This window comes from Kogia breviceps, chromosome 18 (genome assembly GCF_026419965.1).
Source record: "Kogia breviceps isolate mKogBre1 chromosome 18, mKogBre1 haplotype 1, whole genome shotgun sequence".
Lineage (NCBI taxonomy): Eukaryota > Metazoa > Chordata > Mammalia > Artiodactyla > Physeteridae > Kogia > Kogia breviceps.
Genome location: NC_081327.1, coordinates 43,969,817 through 43,990,247, shown reverse-complemented (window position 1 = coordinate 43,990,247; position 20,431 = coordinate 43,969,817). Strand labels below are relative to the sequence as shown.

The following is a 20,431-nucleotide window of genomic DNA, read 5'->3' as shown; positions in this document are numbered from 1 at the left end:
AACTTCTCCTTCCCACATCCCAACTAGAGGCGGGGCGTCGCATCTTACACTAAGCGTGATTGGTCGTCAGGAGACTCGGAAGTGTCTCTGATCAGAGCCGCAGAGAAAGACAGTCCCGCCTTGTAAGCGTTCTGTCCCGCGCTAGGAACGGGCGTTTTTCGGGCTGTTCTCTATGGTATCTCTGGACGGATAGAGGGGGCAGCGCAAAGTCTTATGGGACAATAATGGCCGCTTTCAAGGTGCGGGTTTTGGCTCTCTGAGGCGGTCTGAGCGAGGAGTGGCGGCGCCAGCGCCCCAGAATCCGGGACAGAAGGTCCCTAGAGTCGGGCTTGGTGAGGTGAGTGTCCCTTCTTCCTTTCCGACCTTTTCTTCGCCGATCGTGGCGGCTCCAAGCGGCAGATATCGGCCCCTTGCTCAGGTTCGGGCCCAGGTTTGGAAAGTCTTGTCCCTGTCACCCAACTTGTGTTACTCACCTTAGGGATGCTGCCTAGGTCCTGCAAGACCGGCCTTTCTCCTTGCTCAGGTCAGATCCAGCTTCCTGGCGTGGCCTCGCAGAAGTCCAGGGATGCTGCCCGGGAGGGTCACCCTTTTGTCTTCCTCTTCTCTGTCACAGTGGTATCTCTACCAGGTGATATCTTTTACTAGAATGTCAATTCCAAAAAGGTCGGGATTTTTGTCTGATTTGTTCTCTTCTTTATCTCTAATGCCCAGAACAGCAATTGGCTCACAGAAAGCACTCAGTAATTGTTGAATGAATGTATCCAGTTGTTTCTTCATTATTTTTCTTGTACCTTTTGTGGCTTCTTTGCCACTAATTATTCTTCACAAGCCAACACTTAGCTTATTTACTTTTCTCAGCTGTTAGTTGTCCTGTTTGTCAGACTCCTTTTCCTGTGCTGCTGGCATCTTTCTTTGTTGTCCCTAGAAATTTCTGGCTCCCTGTTTCCTTTAGTTAGTTTAAACTCATTCATTCATTTATTCCTCAAACGTTTATTTTGCTAGGCACTGGGCAAAGCAGTCAACAAGACAGACAAGGTTGTCTCTCCTGCATAAAATGACATTCTAGAAGTATATTTTCTAGTTCAGACTACTGAGCAGAGCATGTAAATCCTACCTTCCTGTTTACATTTCCTCACATGAATACAGATGTCACCAATAGGTAGCTTTCCCTTTTCTGCCCGATGGTATTTTAAAAAATGCAACTGTTGTTCATACTATATGTTCAGTCTATTTAGCAATATTCTTCTATAGAGCTGTATATGTTAATTAGAGCTGGGTGAAACATTCTGGATTCTGGTGGTGCCCTATCCCTTGACAGTTCTTTGCTTTACTGGCTTGTTGGAATGAGGGAAATTATTCAAGCACTCAGAATGGGATATGTTTATAAGTAGATTATGTATAGTGGGAGGTAAAGAGGAATTTGTTATAAGTTGAGTGCCAGAAAATCCTACAGTTACCTACTTTTCAGAAATATCATTTCCTAGCCTGGTGATTCTCATTAATTTTTTTTTTTTTGGTGAACTTGAATTGTTATTAAATAGATTTCGACTGCTGTGAGAGAAGTGTTTTCTGCAAAACACAATCCATTAAAGTATGGATCACATGGATGGTAGTCTTATACGTCAACAACTCTGTTATATCTGTAGTTTAAAGGAAGGGAGAGGAGGAAGAACTTGTGTAAAAAAATGGTGAGGGACCCAAATCAATACCTTGGACCACAGCAAGTGAAATAATGTAACGATGACATTTATGTAACTCTTTATGGTTAGAGTGCTTTCACATACACTTTCTTGTTTGATTCTCAAAATAACTCCATGGGTTAGATAGAGCAAAAAGTACTTCCATTTTGCAGGTATAGAAATTATGCCTAACCAAAGATTAAGTTATTTGCTTACAATCATACAGGTAGAAAACGTCAAGAGCCTGGGTTCTAACTGCGGTTTCTGATTTAAAAACTAGTGGTGTTTTCCCCAAACTCCCTTTATAGATGCCATAATGCTCTAGTAAGTGTCCCTTAGTGAGGTCTGTTCTTGCCTGGATGATACCCTCTTGGATCCTGGGGTGTGTGTGTGTGTGTGTGTGTGTGTGTGTGTGTGTGTGTGTGTATCTGTTTCTGATGTGTGTTGGGGTGGAAGGAGGAAGATCTTTTGAGATTGTCGATGACTTGATGGATAGGTCGTGGTAAGAGATAACTAAAGGAATTCTGATCTTGAGGGGGAGGTCAACCCCCCCAGAGATCCATATACCTACAGTTATTCTGGGATGTAGCAGAGCCAAGCCTTTTCCCTTCTTATGTCTGATATTAAATGGTTTGTTTTCCTTCCAGAGAAATCCCAGAGCCTGTCATGGAGGACACCAGCGAGGATGCCTCGATCCATCGATTGGAAGGCACTGATGTGGACTCCCAGGTTGGCGGTCTTATTTTCAGGACCAAAAGTGCATCTAGTGAGCAGCATGTCTTCAAGGCTCCTGCTCCCCGCCCTTCATTGCTGGGACTAGACTTGTTGGCTTCCCTGAAAAGGAGGGAGAGAGAGGAGAAGGATGATGGCGAGGACAAGAAGAAGTCCCGAATCTCTTCCTATAAGGACTGGGAAGAGAGCAAGGATGACCAGAGGGATGCGGAGGAGGAGGGCAGTGACCAGGCTGGCCACGGCAGCCGGAAAGACAGGTAAGAGCTTTGGGTGGATTGCCCCAAAGGGAGTGAAAATGGAGGCCAGAAAATAGCATCTCATGTTTATCTCTCGGTTTTCTTGTTGGGCATTTAGGACTTTATGATTTTGCTATGATTCTATAACGTTGAGGCTAGATGGGAATTGGTATTTTCTTCAGATCTGGGGGAACATTCAAAGGCACCGATAGCGTAGAGGAAGGAGGTTAGAAGCGCTTATGGTTGTTGCCATATGCAAACCTGCCGTACCAGGGAGATAAAGTGGAAAAGGCCAGGTCGCATGTTTGGCCTGGCCAAAGGTTTGGGGCAGGTTTTTCTTCCATGGATGAGCCCTTTACCAGCTGCCCTCCCTGTTTCAGACATTATCGATCGGCTCGGGTCGAGACTCCATCCCATCCTGGTGGTGTGAGTGAAGAGTTTTGGGAGCGCAGTCGGCAGAGAGAGCGGGAGTGGCGCGAACATGGTGTCTACGCCTCGTCCAAAGAAGGAAAGGATCAGAAGAGGGAGAGGTCGAGGGATCGAGACTGTGACCGCAGGAGAGACAGAGGTAAGCTGCCCGGCAGGGTGCCTCGTGCCCACTAAGCGCCTGACTTCACACGTCGGCCTTTCTCCTGTTCTGGCAGTTTTTATAACACCCGTTAATTAGGGAACGCCATCTTCATGTCAGCCTGGTTGGTTTTGACCCTGTTCGTGTTGGGATTAGCAGGCAGTTTAAGAAAAGAGCTGTTACTTGCAGCATAGCTGCTCTGCTTGAGTGTGTGGTCCTCATTTTATCCTGAAAATTGGTGATAAAGGTGAAAATGGGTAATATGTTTGAGAAATCAGTTGACACTAGTGTTGGCGAGAGAAAAAGGACGGTGCTGTGGAGCAAAGCTAGACATAAAATCCAATACTGGCTTTCCTCAGTGTTGTTTGAGTTCTGTAGCTTGTGGGCTTGTAACTATTAAATAACTATTCATTATAGACTTGTAACTATTCTTTTTTGAATTCTTGCAGGAAAATAACTGTTACTGTGAGTTTGAAACTTTCTAGCCAGTAACTAATTTTTGCCTTTGAAAGAATGGGGATATGTGAGTTTCAGGAGCCCATGGATCGCATTAGAGCAGTGAGGTTGCACCTGTGAGTGAGTTGGGAGGCCTGTCCTTTCTCTAGGGTGAAGATGGGTGGAAGTTAGGATGGGACGCCTGTTTTCTAAGCTCTGCCGGTGACTCCTCACAGATGAGCGGGATAGAAACAGGCACAGCAGCAGGTCGGAGCGAGATGGAGGGTCAGAGCGCAGCGGCAGAAGAAACGAACCTGAGAGCCCCCGACACCGGCCTAAAGGTAGTCTGAGCTGTTGCTCGTGGTTGTTTGTGAGAGCCAAGTGTATGAGAGGCAGGGCGAGTGACTCTTATCCTCAGTGGCACTGGGTTGGAATTCCTGATTCCACCATGAATTTCTGGGAATACTTGGTTCTGAGTCAGTTGATTCAGTTGGGAAGGCTGTGGACTTCTCTGTGGAGACAGATATGTTCCCTTAACATGATTTGCCAGTCTGCTGAGTGGCCAGTTTTCCAAATGGTAGGAAAGAATAGGGAGCTGGGGGTGGGTGGGGTAGGGGCAGAAGAAGGTTTTATTACAAAGAAATATGTACATTCAAGAGGGATATGCTTGCAGAGATGAATTGGATATTCCTTAAAATGTTGATGTGAGCACAGATGAAAACTGGACCATTAAAATTCAGATATCTTTAAAAGCTGTCAAAACCATCTTATCCATTGCAAATAGGTGCAAAGTTTATAAATAGCAAAAGAAAGAAATTTGGTGAATTGACTTTTACCTAATGGCTCTATAGCCATGTCGTAGACGTTTCCTGTGGATGTGTCTTTTGTGGCCCAGATGCAGCCACCCCTTCAAGGTCTACCTGGGATGAAGAGGACAGTGGCTATGGCTCCTCGAAGCGCTCACAGTGGGAATCGCCCTCCCCGACGCCTTCCTATCGGGATTCTGAGCGGAGTCATCGGCTGTCCAGTCGAGATAGGGACAGGTGACGTTCTGGGTGGAGCAGCCCAGGTCCTCTGGGGGGGGCGGCACAGGGTGGGCGTGTTGGGGCTGGGAGGGCAGATGGTGACTGGGGAACACATCTCAGCTTAGTGACTATTTAGTGAGGCTGGTTATACTGTTTCCCAGGTCTGTGAGGAGCAGGTACTCAGATGACACACCTCTGCCAACCCCATCCTACAAATACAACGAGTGGGCCGATGACAGAAGACATCTGGGGTCCACCCCACGTCTGTCCAGGGGCCGAGGTAAGGCGGGGTGGAAGTGGGAAGCAGGAAGCAGGGTGCTCTTCCTGGTGGGGCTGGACAAAGCCGGGCTGGGGCTGTGCTGCTTGACAGGGCTGTGCGAGGCCACGGGCGATGAGCTGGGACCGCGCAGACTGAGCTGCCTCGTGTTCTCCTGCAGGGAGACGTGAGGATGGCGAGGAAGGAATTTCATTTGACACAGAAGAGGAGCGGCAGCAATGGGAGGATGACCAGAGGGTAAAGCTACGTCTTGGAGGGCTGAGTGAGGGGTGGCGGCCATCTGTCGGTGAGTGGGTGACCGGGCCTGTCTGAACACAAGGGTCATGGGTGACACTGTAGTGGAACCGGACGCTGGGCCACGTTCAGTCTCGAAGCCATGGAACCTCTTTCCAGGCAAAGGCTCTGTGGTGAAACTCCTCACCAAATGCAGGTCAGGCTTAACTTTTTCGGCTGCGTGCTGGTGCCACCGTGTGGTAAATGTAAGAAGTGCCGTCGTGGTGGGCTGCGCTGTAAACTGTGCTTCCCCTCTAGGTGGCTCGTCTTACAGCCGCTCTTGCGCCTCTCACACCTCTCACGAGGATTGCTGTGCTGCCCCAGTGACTTCTTACCAAACGCCTCCTCCCCTTCTGGCCACGTCTTGCGCAGAAACTCGATCTGCGCCTTGTTCTTACTGCTTTGTGTCTTGTGCCGCAGCAAGCCGACCGGGATTGGTACATGATGGATGAGGGATATGATGAGTTCCACAACCCCCTGGCCTACTCGTCCGAGGACTACGTGAGGAGGCGGGAGCAGCATCTGCACAAACAGAAGCAGAAGCGCATTTCGGCTCAGCGGAGGCAGATCAATGAGGTGAGGCTGCCCAAAGCGGAGGCAGATCAGTGAGGTGAGGCTGCCCACAGCAGGTGGAGCAGATTCAGCTGGAGAAGCGACAGGTCACACGCACCTGCCGACGGCACAGCTTGTCTCCCCGCTGCTGAAGTCACAGACTTAGCGATTCCTCTGGAGGCAGAGGGGTGGGCAGGGAACTTATCAGTAACGTAAGAAAAACCCGACCCAAATCATGACTTCCGTCTTCTGCAGTAATTCCTGCGGGGCACTGTTGGTGGGACTGGGAGGTCAGGCCCCGGCTCTCGTGTGTCCTTGGTGTCTCTGCGCGGACCAGAGACAGTCAGCGTTTGTGTATCCATGTATCGGCTCTGTCTTAGATACAACGGGTTGCTTCTGGGAAGAGTACTGTAGCTGATTTGGGATCAGCGATTCTTCTGTCTAAGGAGCTGCGGGTAGAGAGGCCCGTGAAATCTCTGCCGCCCCTGTGGCCCTTCTGTCAGGACCCTCTGCGTGGCCTCGCCTGGGACCTTTCAGGATGGCCTTGCAGTTGCAGTCTTAACGTGGCCTCCTGTTGTGTCCTCCAAGGATAACGAACGCTGGGAGACCAACCGCATGCTCACCAGCGGGGTGGTGCATCGGCTGGAGGTGGACGACGACTTTGAAGAGGACAGTGCAGCCAAGGTCCATCTGATGGTGCATAACCTGGTGCCTCCCTTTCTGGACGGGCGCATCGTCTTCACCAAGCAGGTGAGGGTCCTCTGTTGTCAGAGAAGAATGCTCAGAGAAGCCTGATATGGGAAAAGGAAGAAGGGAAAGGAAAGGAGAGGAAAAAAGCCCCATCACGATAGGGGTAGGGTAGCAACCCTTCGTTTACTAGGGCCAGTACGAAGTGGACCTTTGTGTTGAGTTTAATGGTCAGCGCAGAATTTCTCTTTTTCCTCAACCTCCTGCAGCCAGAGCCTGTGATTCCAGTCAAGGACGCCACTTCTGACCTGGCCATTATCGCTAGAAAAGGCAGTCAAACAGTGCGGAAGCACAGGGAGCAAAAGGAGCGCAAAAAGGTTGGTTTCTTGTCTTCTGGGGCCAGAGAGTATCTGCCTTTTTTTTTTTTTTTCTTCTTTTTAAAGATCACGTTCCACCTCACAGCTAGGGTCCCTATTGGCAGTTAGAGGAAACTCATAGAGCAAGAAACAGCCCTTGTGGGAGGGTATTGCATTCCTCCTCCAGGGCCTCAGTTAAGATAATCTGGGGCCTGGTGTCTCGGGAGCTTCAGGCATAAGATTGGGAGGCACAGCTCGGTGCCACTGCTGCCTTGTGGGAATTTACTGCCTGCTAGGTGAAGCCTAGCAGGTTGTCATATGGGATAGATTTTCCGTGGCCCACAGCTGTGTCACGGGATGGAGCAGATTGACTTTTTGTGTCTTTTTCAGGCTCAACACAAACACTGGGAACTGGCTGGAACCAAACTGGGAGATATAATGGGTGTCAAAAAAGAGGAAGAGCCGGATAAAGCTCTGACAGAGGACGGTAAAGTGGACTACAGGTAGGAGTCTCGCCAGCGGTGGTGTCTCTGAAGACGGGGCCTCAAGGGGTCTGAGAGGATTCGTCACTCACGAATAGGACAGTGATGTCATTTTCAGTCTCTGGTCCCTTCCTCCTGGTCTTTTCAACTTTTCTGAGATAACATTCCTACTGCCGCCCCTGATACTGCAGGAGCTGCTTCTGTGCCAGGCAGCACCACAGAACTCACAGATACTCAGCCATTGGATTCTCATGACAGTCCCATGGGACAGGTGTAATCTTTCCCATTTTTCATGTGAGGAGGATGGGGTCCGGGGAGCTTAAGTAACTTGTTTGAGGTTACCCAGCTAGTAAATGGTGGAGTGAGGATCACACCCAGACAGTCTAGTTTCAGAGCCCACACTCTTAGCCACTCTGCTAGAGCGCCTTTCAGATGCTCAGTGTGGGGAAGTGTGCTTTGCACCCTTAGATTTTAGTTCAATCTAAGGAAGAACTATTTTTAACAGAGGTTTGAAAATAGAAAGGGTTGTCTTCTCAGGTAGTGACCTCCCCATTCATAGAGGTATTTAAGCAGATGTTGGATAACTGCTTATTGGGCTTTCCTCATTGTGTAGGTGGCTGAACTCATATGTTCCTTCTGAATCTCATTGAACACTCTGAAATCCTACAAAACTGTCATCTAAGTTAATCTCTATAACCCTGTGAGAAGTGAGAAATAGGTGCATTGATCAGCCCTTGTTAGTTTCTAGTTGATTTAATCCCATAGGTGTTAATTGTTAGCTGACCGGGAGTGACTGGGATGTTAGAAACAGGAAGCTTGACAGAGCGTGGGTTCAGTCTGATGGAGGAAAAGTGTCTTGGGGAAGGGATGGGTGGAGACTGTAGACTAGTGTAGGTAAGGTAGGACTGGTACCTTTTTCGCTCTGCAGCCTGGGGATGTACGTGTGCTGGATACTTGAGTGCTTTCAGTGGAAGCTGTAGGTAAACATCAAGTGGGATTGTTCTCCCAGTTCTTTAAAAATAAAGCCTTACGGACTCTGCTGTCGCACCAAGAGGTGGGCGGGAGTCTGACCTTGGTCATGACCGTAACCACAATTCCTCCTTTCAGCCTCTTAAGTGTGGTGCTGAAATTGCCCGAGGTTGTTCCACATACGGTAATGACCCGTGGATTTCAGCTCCTCTTCGGGCTGAACTCTTTCAGGGCAGAGGATTTGCCACTCGCTAATCTGTAGCTCCTCTGAGCCCTCTGCAGTTGTCTGTCCTGGGGGTGTTGAGTAGGTTTTGGATGATGGATTCTCAGACAGCAGTCTGGTCCCTTAGGACAGAGGAGATGAGCAGCACCTGGCAGCTCTAGCGTCTCACAGATTTACTGCATATTTGAAGCAGTGCTCACTTTTGGGTGTAGGAAGCAGGGCAGTAACCCAGTCAGGAAAGAAGATGTGGGAAACCGTGCAGGGCGCTTAGGCTGCTGTGTGTTCTCAGGACAGAGCAGAAGTTTGCAGACCACATGAAGAAGAAGAGTGAAGCCAGCAGTGAATTCGCAAAGAAGAAGTCTATTCTGGAGCAGAGGCAGTACCTGCCCATCTTTGCTGTGCAGCAGGAACTGCTCACGATTATCAGGTAACTGCATCCACCCTGGGTCGGGATTCCACTATTGAATCAGGTGTCCCATTTTCTCCTGTGTGTACTCTGTAGCTCTTTTTCTTTTGGGTATGACATCTGATGGAGAAGGGAAAGGATTTTTTCCCCTCACCTGGGTGCCCTGGGCTATCCTGTTTGAAGTAAGCAAGATGGTATCGTCTTGTTTTAGTTCATTTGTTTAAACCGTACTGTCTTCCAGACCTTTTAGAGTGTGCTTCAGTATGAGACCGTTTTCCCAGGGAAATCCTCCTCCCTGCGCAGGCACGCTCCTTGGATAGCTACAGGTGGGGGTAGGAGGTGGCCTTCCACTCGGGCTGATTCACCCTTTATCTTCTCTTCCTTGCAGAGATAATAGCATCGTGATTGTGGTTGGGGAGACAGGGAGTGGTAAGACCACTCAGCTGACCCAGTACCTGCACGAAGATGGTTACACGGACTATGGGATGATCGGGTGCACCCAGCCCCGCCGTGTGGCTGCCATGTCGGTGGCCAAGAGAGTCAGTGAAGAGATGGGGGGCAGCCTTGGTGAGGAGGTGAGTGGGTGCAAGGGCTGAGCTGTGTAGTTCTTGCCCGGTAGCTTCTGTCATTTGGGCTGATCTGCTGAGGCCTGGACCCAGCTTGGGGTGTGCAGTGGCGACTGCGCGCCCAGAGCTTCTGAGCGGTCTCTCTGGCCTCCAGGTGGGTTATGCCATCCGTTTCGAAGACTGCACTTCAGAAAGCACCTTGATCAAGTACATGACTGATGGAATCCTGCTGCGAGAGTCCCTCCGGGAAGCGGACCTGGATCACTACAGCGCCATCATCATGGATGAGGCCCACGAGCGCTCCCTCAACACCGACGTGCTCTTTGGGCTGCTCCGGGAGGTGAGGGCTGCGGGGCTTGGACCACCGCCCTGCCAGGCGTTAGCGACAAGGCGCTCCAGGCGGGCTGGGGTCTAGCCTGGGGAAGCTGAGGGGGGTCTTTGACAGGCTGAGTTGCCCCTGAGGCCCTTGGCTGTGGGGTTCAGACCCGGTGGTGGTTTCCTCTGTTCTTGCTCAGCTGAGCGACTCTCGGTTCTCCTGGCTGTGGCTCCACGGATTCAGTTCAGGATTGTTATGAACGTAATGAGGCACCCGTCAGCTTTGACTTCTGTTTCATTTGGTAGTGACGCTGATGAGACTGGAGGGCAGAAGCCGAGGGTCCCAAAACCGTGGGGAAGCCTCTGACTGACTTCTTCTCTTAGGTGGTGGCTCGGCGCTCAGACCTGAAGCTCATTGTCACATCGGCCACCATGGATGCAGAGAAATTTGCTTCCTTTTTTGGGAATGTCCCCATCTTCCACATCCCTGGTCGTACCTTTCCTGTTGACATCCTCTTCAGCAAGGTACTGAGGCCCTGTTTTGGAACTGACCTGACCTTTGATGAGCTGGTTGGGGGATGTGGAGTGGCATACTGAGTCGGGAGAGGTTTTGTGGGGACCCTGTGAGCCTTCAGCTATAGGGCTTGAAGGTGAAGGACTGTGCTCTGGGGAGGTTTCGCTTGATTGTTTCTTTGGAGTGGATGTGCAGGGCTCCGGGAGGGCCATCAGCCCCGTCTGCAGGTGCGGCAGCCCTGAGAGTTCGTCGGGTCTAGCCCCTGACCAGGATCTGGGTCGCCGGTTCCCAGTGGGGGCTTGGCCTGCATTCTCTCTGACGGTGTCCCTCACTGGTTTGCAGACCCCCCAGGAGGATTATGTGGAGGCCGCAGTGAAGCAGTCTCTGCAGGTGCATCTGTCGGGGGCCCCCGGGGACATCCTTATCTTCATGCCCGGCCAAGAGGACATCGAGGTACGTGCCTTGGTCATGACTGGGATGAACGGGTGTGTCCTTTGTGTGAGAATTGGGGGATCTGGTGTCTCACAGCTCCTCTCTGTGCCCTCAGGTGACCTCAGACCAGATTGTGGAGCATCTGGAAGAACTGGAGAACGCGCCTGCCTTGGCTGTGCTGCCCATCTATTCCCAGCTGCCTTCTGACCTCCAGGCCAAAATCTTCCAGAAGGTGAGATGGGTCCCCACCTTGGGATTCCCCTAGACTCCCCCAAAGGAGGGCAAGAGGGCGGGTGTTACTTTTCTGGCACGGGTGCGGTGTACTTTTCTCCTTGTGGGGTTTTTCCTACCTGAAGGCCTACAGCCTTCCCTCCATGAGTGTCCTGTCCGGCTCCAGGCTCCAGATGGCGTTCGAAAGTGTATTGTCGCCACCAACATTGCTGAGACCTCTCTGACTGTCGATGGCATCATGTTTGTTATCGATTCTGGTTATTGTAAATTAAAGGTAAGAGGAGACACAGGCACCGGGGCCCTGGGCCTTCACCCAAAGCTAACTCAGCCAAGGGGGTGGGAAGGCAGGCTCTGGGTCCTTGGCCCTTAAACGACGATTGCTCATGGAAGTGGTGGTGGTGGTGTTTATTGAGCGCTGGTTTTGCCATGTGCTTGATTCATTCCATCCTTGTGATAACTCGAGGTAGACAATTTACATAACTCGATAGAGATTGCGGAGCTGGTGTTTAGGGGAGATTTCTTGAGGTTCCTGGTTCCGAAAGATGGCCGCTTATATCGCTAAGACACTTCATTCTGTGATGAGTAGCAACCGGGGTTTGTTTTTGTCTCAAGCCTGCCTCCCTTTTTCCCCTCACTCTGTCCTTAGTCAGGTCTTTGCTGTCGCTTCCTAGGTCTTCAACCCGAGGATTGGCATGGATGCTCTGCAGATCTACCCCATCAGCCAGGCCAATGCCAATCAGAGGTCGGGGCGAGCCGGCAGGACGGGCCCAGGTCAGTGTTTCAGGTAGGAGCCCTGTGCCAGCCTGCTTTCTGGGGTGGAGCCCCAGCTGGGGTGGGAAGGCTTGGACTGTGATCCTGCAGAGAGGTGATCCCTGAGGCTGGGAACCAATGGTGGGGCTGCCACTTGGTGGTTCTCTCATCACATGCTGCTGAGTGGAAGAAGCTGCCCTCCCAGGCAGCCCTGAAGTCTGAGCAGCCTTGGGTTTTAGGAAGACCTGTGTTGAAGGCATCTGCAGCGGATGACCAGTGATTACAGTGTGCCTCCTCCCAGAAGATAAATGTGAACAAATTACAGCACCGGTCCTTTTTTTCCTCCTCCAATTACTCTCTCTCTCTTTTTTGTTCCGATTTGTAAAAACAATGTATTGACTATAGAAATTCAGAAAATCTAGAAAAATATAAAGAAAAAAAATTCCAGCCATAGTTCTAGTCCCAGGCTCATTGGTTCCAGAAATGAAACAAGTACATAGGAGACTCCAGCAGAATGATGAATTGGCAGGACTGAGTTTTGAGTAGGTGGAGATTTGTGATTGCAAGGGAAAGGGGGAGGTGGGGAGAAGAAATGAGGACTTCTCCTCCTTACCCGTGGCTTTCATCTGCACTGGCCTTTCTGGGTGCACAAGCCCAGTGTTGGTCCCTGTGTAGACAGCCGGGCATATTTGAGGGGCTCAGCCAGGCAGCATGGTGGGAAGAGCGGCTGGACTGTGTCTTCTCCCCCGCAGGCTCTACACCCAGAGCGCCTACAAGAATGAGCTCTTGACCACCACGGTGCCCGAGATCCAGCGGACCAACCTGGCCAACGTGGTGCTGCTGCTCAAGTCCCTGGGGGTGCAGGACCTGCTGCAGTTCCACTTCATGGACCCGCCCCCGGAGGACAACATGCTCAACTCCATGTATCAGCTCTGGATCCTCGGGGCCCTGGACAACACAGGTGCTGTGGCCCCGGGAGCCGGGCAGGGCCCCGTGGGCTCCGGCGCCTGGCTTCTCCCTCTTACGGCACTGTGTCCACTGACCGTGCGGATTTGCTCCTCTCTCCCAGGCGGGCTGACCTCGACTGGGCGGCTGATGGTGGAGTTCCCGCTGGACCCGGCCCTGTCCAAGATGCTCATCGTGTCCTGTGACATGGGCTGCAGCTCCGAGATCCTGCTCATCGTCTCCATGCTCTCGGTCCCAGCCATCTTCTACAGGCCCAAGGTGGGAGATGCTGTCCGGCTCCCCTCCTCCCAGGGGTCTCGGGAGGTTATGGGCTCAAGGAAGGTTGAGAGAGGGGAGTAGTTTCTCTCTGTGTTGTTAAGACGGAGTGGAGGGAGGGGCAGGAATCAGTTTCCAAAGAGTGGTTTTGCAGTTTTATGTTAAGCAGGTTGGGGTAGGGGGACGGATTGGCTAGATCCATGGTTCTCAGGGAGTGTTTTGCAGTTTTTTCTAGGACGGCTGTGCCTGAGCCCTCACATTTTAGAATAAATATTTTGTTGTAAACTAATTTATTTTTTCCTACATTGTCAGGGCACTACGTTGATGTGTTTTTAGTTGTGGTGAGGGTAGATGATAGTGTGAGATAGCTCTGCTCATCGGACCTGGACTTCCCTTTTTCCCTCGTAGGGCCGAGAGGAGGAGAGCGATCAAATCCGGGAGAAGTTCGCAGTCCCTGAGAGTGACCATCTGACCTACCTGAATGTCTACCTGCAATGGAAGAACAACAATTACTCTACCATCTGGTGTAACGATCATTTCATCCATGCCAAGGCCATGCGGAAGGTGGGGGCAGTGGCCGAGATAAGCAGCATGTTGGGAGGAGGGCTGGGACGCAGGGAAGGAGGGCTCCATCCTGTCTACCTGTGTCCTGCTCTAGGTCCGGGAGGTGCGGGCTCAGCTCAAGGATATCATGGTGCAGCAGCGGATGAGCCTGGCCTCGTGTGGCACCGACTGGGACATTGTCAGGAAGTGTATCTGTGCTGCCTATTTCCACCAGGCAGCCAAGCTCAAGGTGAGCCCAGTGGAGCTATGGCCCCTCTGGGCCTGATACTTCTTTCGAGGGCAGAGGTCTCTTGTCTCATTTTACAGTCCTGCAGATCTGGGCTTCCCCCAAAAGCCTGTGTCAAGACATTATTGGACTGGGTAGCTGCCCACATGTGCAGTGTTTTGCTCTGTAGCCACCTGTTGCATCTCTTCCCTAGGGAATCGGGGAGTATGTGAATATCCGGACAGGCATGCCCTGCCACCTGCACCCCACCAGCTCCCTCTTTGGAATGGGCTATACCCCAGACTACATTGTGTATCACGAGTTGGTCATGACCACCAAGGTGAGTCTTTTCCAAGGCAGCTTGCATGATTGTAGGCCCACTTGGCTGGGCCAGGCCTTTGTAATAACCCTTTGCTGCCTTCTGGGATGGGTTTTGAGCTTGGGAGGCTTAAGGCCACATGTGTTGCTTGGAGGGAAATTGAGGTTGGTTTTCAGTTGGGGGTTTGGGAAAGTTTATATAGATACACAGTTAACCTCTAGATTCCAGTGGCCTCGGCTGTGCCAGCAGGATTGTTTCCTACTTGCTGCCTGGGACAAGCAAGGCCTTTTGGTGTTGTTAGAAGGGCTTTCTGAGGGGCTGGGCCTTTTCTGTTGGACAGTGGGGGGCTTCTTCTCAAGCATGGAGGAATTTGGATGGGAGAAGCGATTAGAATCCCAGTGTCTGCGGCTTTTCCTGCCTTTTTCAGCCTCACAGGGCTACGGGTAGGCCCCTTCGCACATAGCTGCTAATTGTGGAGCTGCTCTGGGAGGGACAGCTCAAAGCACTGGTCCTTCTGTGACCACCGCTTTGTGGCCCTTCTGCCTGCAGGAGTACATGCAGTGTGTGACCGCTGTGGATGGAGAGTGGCTGGCAGAGCTGGGCCCCATGTTCTACAGCGTGAAACAGGCAGGAAAGTCTCGGCAGGTAAGGATCCTGTGCTTTTCTATGGAGGATCTGTTTGTCTCTGGGATCCGCATTCCCCTCAGCCTGGTATTAAAGACGCATCATCATCTGGCTTCCCTTCACTTCTCTGTCAAACATAAAAGTTGTGATCCAGGCAGGTTAGTCTGTCCGATCTCCCCCCACCCACTCCATTTGCTTGGTCTGCTGAGCCTTAAAAAAACAACAACTTATTATTGAAAAGTCCAAATATTCATAAAAGTGCACAAAAACAGTATAATGAGCCACGAGTTCCTCACTTAGCTTCCGTAAGTATCAACATTCTGCCCCACCTTGTTTCTCTTATTCCTACCCCACTCCATACATATTGAGTTTTTTCCTGGAATATTGTAAAGCATACCTCAGACATTGTATTTTTTCACCCATAAACACTTGAATCTGTGTCTCTAAAAGGACTTTCAAAGATTAAGACATAACCTCCACGCAAATCTGACGCAACAGAATTAATCCTCAATGTCGCTAAAGTCTCCAGTTCTTATTCATATTTCCTTTTTTATTCCAAAGATAAGTTTTTATAATTGATTTGCTTGAATTCGGATCCAGGCGTTGAAATTTGTCATTATATATATTAAGTCTTTTATTCTGGAACAAGCTCTGCCCCCACTCATTTTTTACGGCATTGACTTATTGGAGAAAACAGGTTGGTCATCTTGTAGAATGTTCCATGTTCTGTTTTGAGCTGATTGCTTCCTCAAGGTATTGAACTTTTGCCTCTATCCCATGTACTTTCTGTAAGCTAGTCATTAATCTAAAGCCTTGGTTAGATTCAGATTCAGCTGTTTGGGGTAAGGATGCATAAATGCATGTGGCGCTGTGAACCTCCTTTTAGATCCAGTCAGGAGGCACATAAGGTCTGGTGGTGCCACTTTCGAAGACGCTAAGATTGCTCAGTGGTGCCACCTGATCCTTCCATTATAAATTCTCTACCTGCTTCTTGGTCTCCTGGTAGTCCTGGTGTCCCTTGGTGGCTTCCGCCTGGATTTAGGGCTGCAGAATGTTGCGGACTTTAGCTTCTCCCCTTCTCAGCATAGTCCTTCCCACACCGGGCCTGCACACATCTTCCTATGTCCGTCCTCTCCAGCCAGATGTCATGTCTTCTCTATTTCCTGTACTTCCTGGCATGGTTATGAACTTGGTTAGAGCATGTAAGCACTTAGCAAATTGAGTGGAGGGCTGAGGCATGACAGGGTGAGGACTCAATCATCCAGTGTCTGTCTTGGATCAGTGAGAAAAGCAGGCCTCAGTGCTGGGGCAGGGAGCTGTGTGTCCCTGCCTTTGGGAGCTGGCAAGGTCTTCCCAGCACCTGGCTTGCAGCAGGGAGATGGGTGCAGGCCGGCTCTCCTCACCCACCAATCCCCAGTGACCCCAGTACCTCTCCCTTCTCTAGGAGAACCGCCGACGGGCCAAAGAGGAAGCCTCTGCCATGGAGGAGGAGATGGCACTGGCCGAGGAGCAGCTGCGGGCCCGGCGGCAGGAGCAGGAAAAGCGCAGCCCCCTGGGTAGTGTCAGGTGAGCTGTGGTCTCGGGACTCTCGTCCTGATGGAGCCCGCCAGCTGGACTGACCAGGCCCTGAGGCAGGGTCGCGATTTAAGAGAAGTTAAATGTGCAGAGGTGAATTGGTGACAAGTTGACTGTGGTCCCGTGGAGACGGGAGGGGTTTCGGACATACTTTCAAGGGGTGGTGATACAGCTGCAACTCCTGGTCGTTGTTTGTTATGTTGTGATGGGGCCCAAGGTGGGCTGGCGCGGCAGAGTAGGTCTCACAGCTTTACCAGCAGGGTGGGGCTTGGACACCACAGTGGAGAGGCAAGGCGGGGAGAGCCTTGGGCACCTGCGTCTGCCCTGGTGCCTGGAGTTAGACCGCACAGGTGAAGGGCACAGTCCCTGCAAGACTGCCCTCACCTCAGTCACCACCTGCAAGTTGGGGGGTACCCAGGGTCACCCTCATTTCTCACCAACTTGTTACAAATTTGGGGATCCCCATGGACTCCCTCAGGTTTGATAATTTGCTAGAACACCTCGCAGAACTCAGGAAGGTACTATACATATTACAGTTTTATTATAGCAAAAGGACACAGAACCAGCCAAAGGGAGAGATGTATAAAGTGAGGTCTGAGAGGGTGTTAGATGTGAAGTCTTCCATTGTCCTTGGGGTCATGTTACCCTCCTGGCACATTACACAGAGTATTGTCACCGGGGAAGCTCACTGGAGCTTTGGTGCCCAGAGTTTTATTGGGCAGGACCCATGTGTTGACTTAGTCTCCAACCCCTTTTCCCTCCCCAGAGGCTGGGCTAATAGCACGAGGCTCAAAGCACAGCCCTTTAATCACAGGTTGGTTTTTCTGGCAGGGCAGCCACCCTCCTGAGTCATCTTATTTGCATAAACTATCAGATGTGGTCCACCGTGAATAACGGAGACACTCCAGTCCCTTGGGAAATTCCAAGGGTCTAGAGGTACCTCCTGGAACTGGGGACAAAGCCCAGCCACAGCTGGATTGGTGGCCTGGTGAGGTGGACGGAAGACTACCTCCACAGCTCACCTAGGGGATAGGAAGGGAATTGTTACAAAACCTCATAACCTGCCTCAGTGATATCAGAAAGAGGTGCTATCTCATCGTGCTCCCGATCACAAATAGGGAAGGCGAGGGGAGTGGAAGTGTGCTAGGGGAGAAGACCCTGAAGCCCCAAAGCCTGCTCAACACACAGAGACAGCAAGACCTCAGGCTCCCCATCCTCCTGTGTGTCCCGGCTGGAGTAAGCAGCAGTGCTATTCCTAACGCCCCTTCTGTGTCTCCAGGTCTACAAAGATCTACACCCCAGGTCGGAAAGAGCAAGGGGAGCCCATGACCCCTCGCCGCACACCAGCCCGCTTTGGGCTCTGAGCTGAGGCTGTCCCTGGAGAGGAGGGGGACCAGGTGTTGAGTCCTGAGCCCCGTGGCTGGAGCGCCCAGGCCTACAGACAAAACCGTTTCATCTGTGTGCTTTCATTTGTGTACATCATGGCCCTGGGGGCACCTGTAGATGCCAGGCTCTGCCATGGAGGAGGTGGGAGTTTCTCGGTGCAGGCGTGGGGCCACAGAGCAGCTGCCAGGACCACGAGAGGTGGCCGGACCCACCGTATTCAAATAAACTGTCCCCGGGACACTTTGTGTATACATGACACGGCTGTGACTATGTTTTTTAAAATTCTTGTGTAAAACAGCACAATAGACCTAGAGGGAATTATAATTTGGTTATAATTCAGGATTTGGAAATAAATTTATTGTTTGTAAAATGTTATTGTACGTCTGACTCTTTTCCCCTGACTGCCCTATATCACACGTTAGAGAACAGGCAGAATGCTGACTTTCCTTGGATGGATCCTTCTAGAACCTTAGCTCGCCCTTATTTCTGTTCTCCAGGCAGTGCCTCTTAGAGGAGGGGTTGATGCAGTGGGACTCAGCTGACAGGGAAGGAGAATGGCCGGGGGCACCAGCACCTGGCAGGGCTGGGGCAAGGCTGGCCACGGTGGCCGGGAAGTGGGAGGAAGGTGAGCAGCCGCGCACCCTCTGTCCTTTCCCGTGGGCGGGTTGGCTGCTCTATTGCTCAGAATGGCCGGAGTTTCTACCATTATGTGTTGTGTATTCATGGAAAATAGTGTAAAATGTTGCTTATCGGTTTTCACGTAAAAGATGATCCTTACACTAGAATCACTAGTCTTTTCTGTTGTTAAGCGGCCTCAACAGTCTGCTGAGGCGACGTCTTGGGCACCCCTGGTCCTTATTTAGTGACTCCCCAGGGCTGGGCTTCTGCCAGGTGTGCTGGGTGGGAGGTCCTGTGTTGGGGCTGAGACCCCCAACAGGCTTGGGGCTCAGAAGCACCTGGATACTGGGCCGGGCTCAGCGAGAGCGCCTCGGTGCCTGGCTCACGCACGCCACTGTTGGTTCCACTCTGTTTCTCACTCTGTTCCTGGGATTTGAATTTCTGTTATAAATCAATATAAGTTAAATTTAAGCCAATTTTATGGATAGGTTTGGAAACCAGGCTTTGCCAGCCAGCAACAGCTTCCACCTCTACTTGCATTCTTTTTACCTCTAACCGCCTTTACTGGGAATGCAGGTAGAAACTGACTTTCACAGCTCTGGAGTGAAGAGAGGGCTTCCAGCTGCTGGCCTGGGAAGGCTTCTAATCTTGGCCCTGGGTTGAAGGGCTAGGAGAAGGTGTCTACCCGCCCTGCGGAGAGATGTAAGCTGGGTATGTGATCTATTTACAGACTTGGGCTCAGGATGCAACAAAACAGGAAGAAGATCGAGTTCCAGTTACTGCCTTTACTACTAACAGGCTGTGACCTCGGTCACAAACTCACCTTCAAGTTCCTTAGATAAGAAAAAAGAGGCCAGAGAGGTTTTGAAAATCTAATTTTAAAGTAAGGAACGCCTAGGGAGGCACATGTGGCATACACAGATGCCACATAATAAGTGGGGAGGCTCCCCGCCCCCAGCAGCTGTACCCGAATCTGTTTTGGCTTCTGGACTTCTGCCCAAGAATCTGTTTGCACTTCTGTCTCCAATGCTTTCTTTTTAACTATGGACCTTTTCCATTCAGATCTACCTTCAAGTTCCTTCCAGCTTTAATATTCTGATTTAATACTCTGCTTTCCACCATCTCTTCCTCAGATGATAACTGATTCTTTTTCTAGAGGTACAAAAGCATTTCTTGGCAACGACCCGGAAGTGGATTCCTGAGACTGGTTTTCAGATTTGGTGTGGGAGAACAGTGAGGTTGTTGAACTGGACAGGGATCCCCTGCCTTGCTCTCAGCCATGTGCGTCTACCCTTTAATGCCTACTTGAGAGGAGCAGGATACTTTAGACATCTTAGAAATATCAGCAGTTGAGGGTCTCAGGCTGAGTGAGATAGGGGGCTCATTCTGGGGACCCCGGGGCTAGCTTGCTGGGCCGTGCCTGTGGCAGGAAGCTTCCTCCTCATATGGGCTGTGCAGAGGAGGCTCAAAGGCAAGTGTCTGTGGCCACATGGTGGTTCTAGGGAGCTCCCCCTTCCCTTTAGTAAGGCGGTGGCTGGGGTTTGTTCTGGGTTCCTTTAGCTCAGGGGGAGAAGAATTATACTCCAGGTGGGTAGAAGAGGATCTGTCACAAAGGATTCTGCGGCCCCCAAGGTATCAGAATCTGAGTGACACCCTCCGACTGGGTGGCTGAAGCACTTTATTTATAATCCCCTCGGCTAAGTCCTAGCTTTATAATCGTTTCTTTTTTCTTTTTTGTTATTTTTTTAGCGTGGCTTTAGTTGCAAAGCAAAATTGAGCAGGAGGTACAGAGATTTCTCCTATACCTGCTTCCCCTGCCCCCAAACCTGCACAGCCTCCCCACTATCGGCATCCCCCACTGCAGTGGTTCGACTGTTAACAACTGATGAGCCTGCGCTGACACATCATTATCCCCTAAAGTCCATAGTTTACATTAGGGGTCACCCTTGGTGTCTGTACATTTATGGGTTAGGATAAATGCATCCACCATTATAATTTCATACAGAGACCATGTCTTTTTAATGTCAGCTTTTAAAGAACTCACTTCTTTGGTTATTCCTTAAAGCATTAGAAGCAGGCAACATTCGGGCTCCCTGCCCTTTCTCCTACCTTTCTGCATGTCTCCGAGCCCAGCCCCTCCACTCAGTTGGGTCTCCTGCCTGGCTGGGCTTGCGAGGCCACACGGCTGGGTGATGTATTGACGTGGTTCCG

At 51.0% G+C, this 20,431-nt stretch overlaps 1 protein-coding gene across 1 annotated transcript; it reads left to right on the top strand.

Moving 5' to 3' along the window:
- The first annotated feature begins 12 nt into the window (after positions 1 to 12).
- DHX38 (DEAH-box helicase 38) lies at positions 13 to 17,972 on the top strand. The gene is made up of 27 exons (XM_059043923.2): positions 13 to 337; positions 2,327 to 2,668; positions 3,028 to 3,215; positions 3,887 to 3,991; positions 4,546 to 4,693; positions 4,837 to 4,955; positions 5,113 to 5,189; positions 5,646 to 5,801; positions 6,366 to 6,527; positions 6,734 to 6,841; positions 7,211 to 7,323; positions 8,784 to 8,921; positions 9,289 to 9,475; positions 9,621 to 9,806; positions 10,166 to 10,306; positions 10,638 to 10,748; positions 10,843 to 10,959; positions 11,125 to 11,232; positions 11,630 to 11,742; positions 12,461 to 12,669; positions 12,778 to 12,932; positions 13,338 to 13,493; positions 13,588 to 13,722; positions 13,913 to 14,038; positions 14,567 to 14,662; positions 16,086 to 16,207; positions 17,496 to 17,972. The coding sequence occupies exons 2-27, from the start codon at positions 2,346 to 2,348 to the stop codon at positions 17,578 to 17,580; spliced, it is 3,684 nt and encodes a 1,227-aa protein (XP_058899906.1). The 5' UTR covers positions 13 to 337; positions 2,327 to 2,345; the 3' UTR covers positions 17,581 to 17,972.
- Positions 17,973 to 20,431: the final 2,459 nt, after the last annotated feature.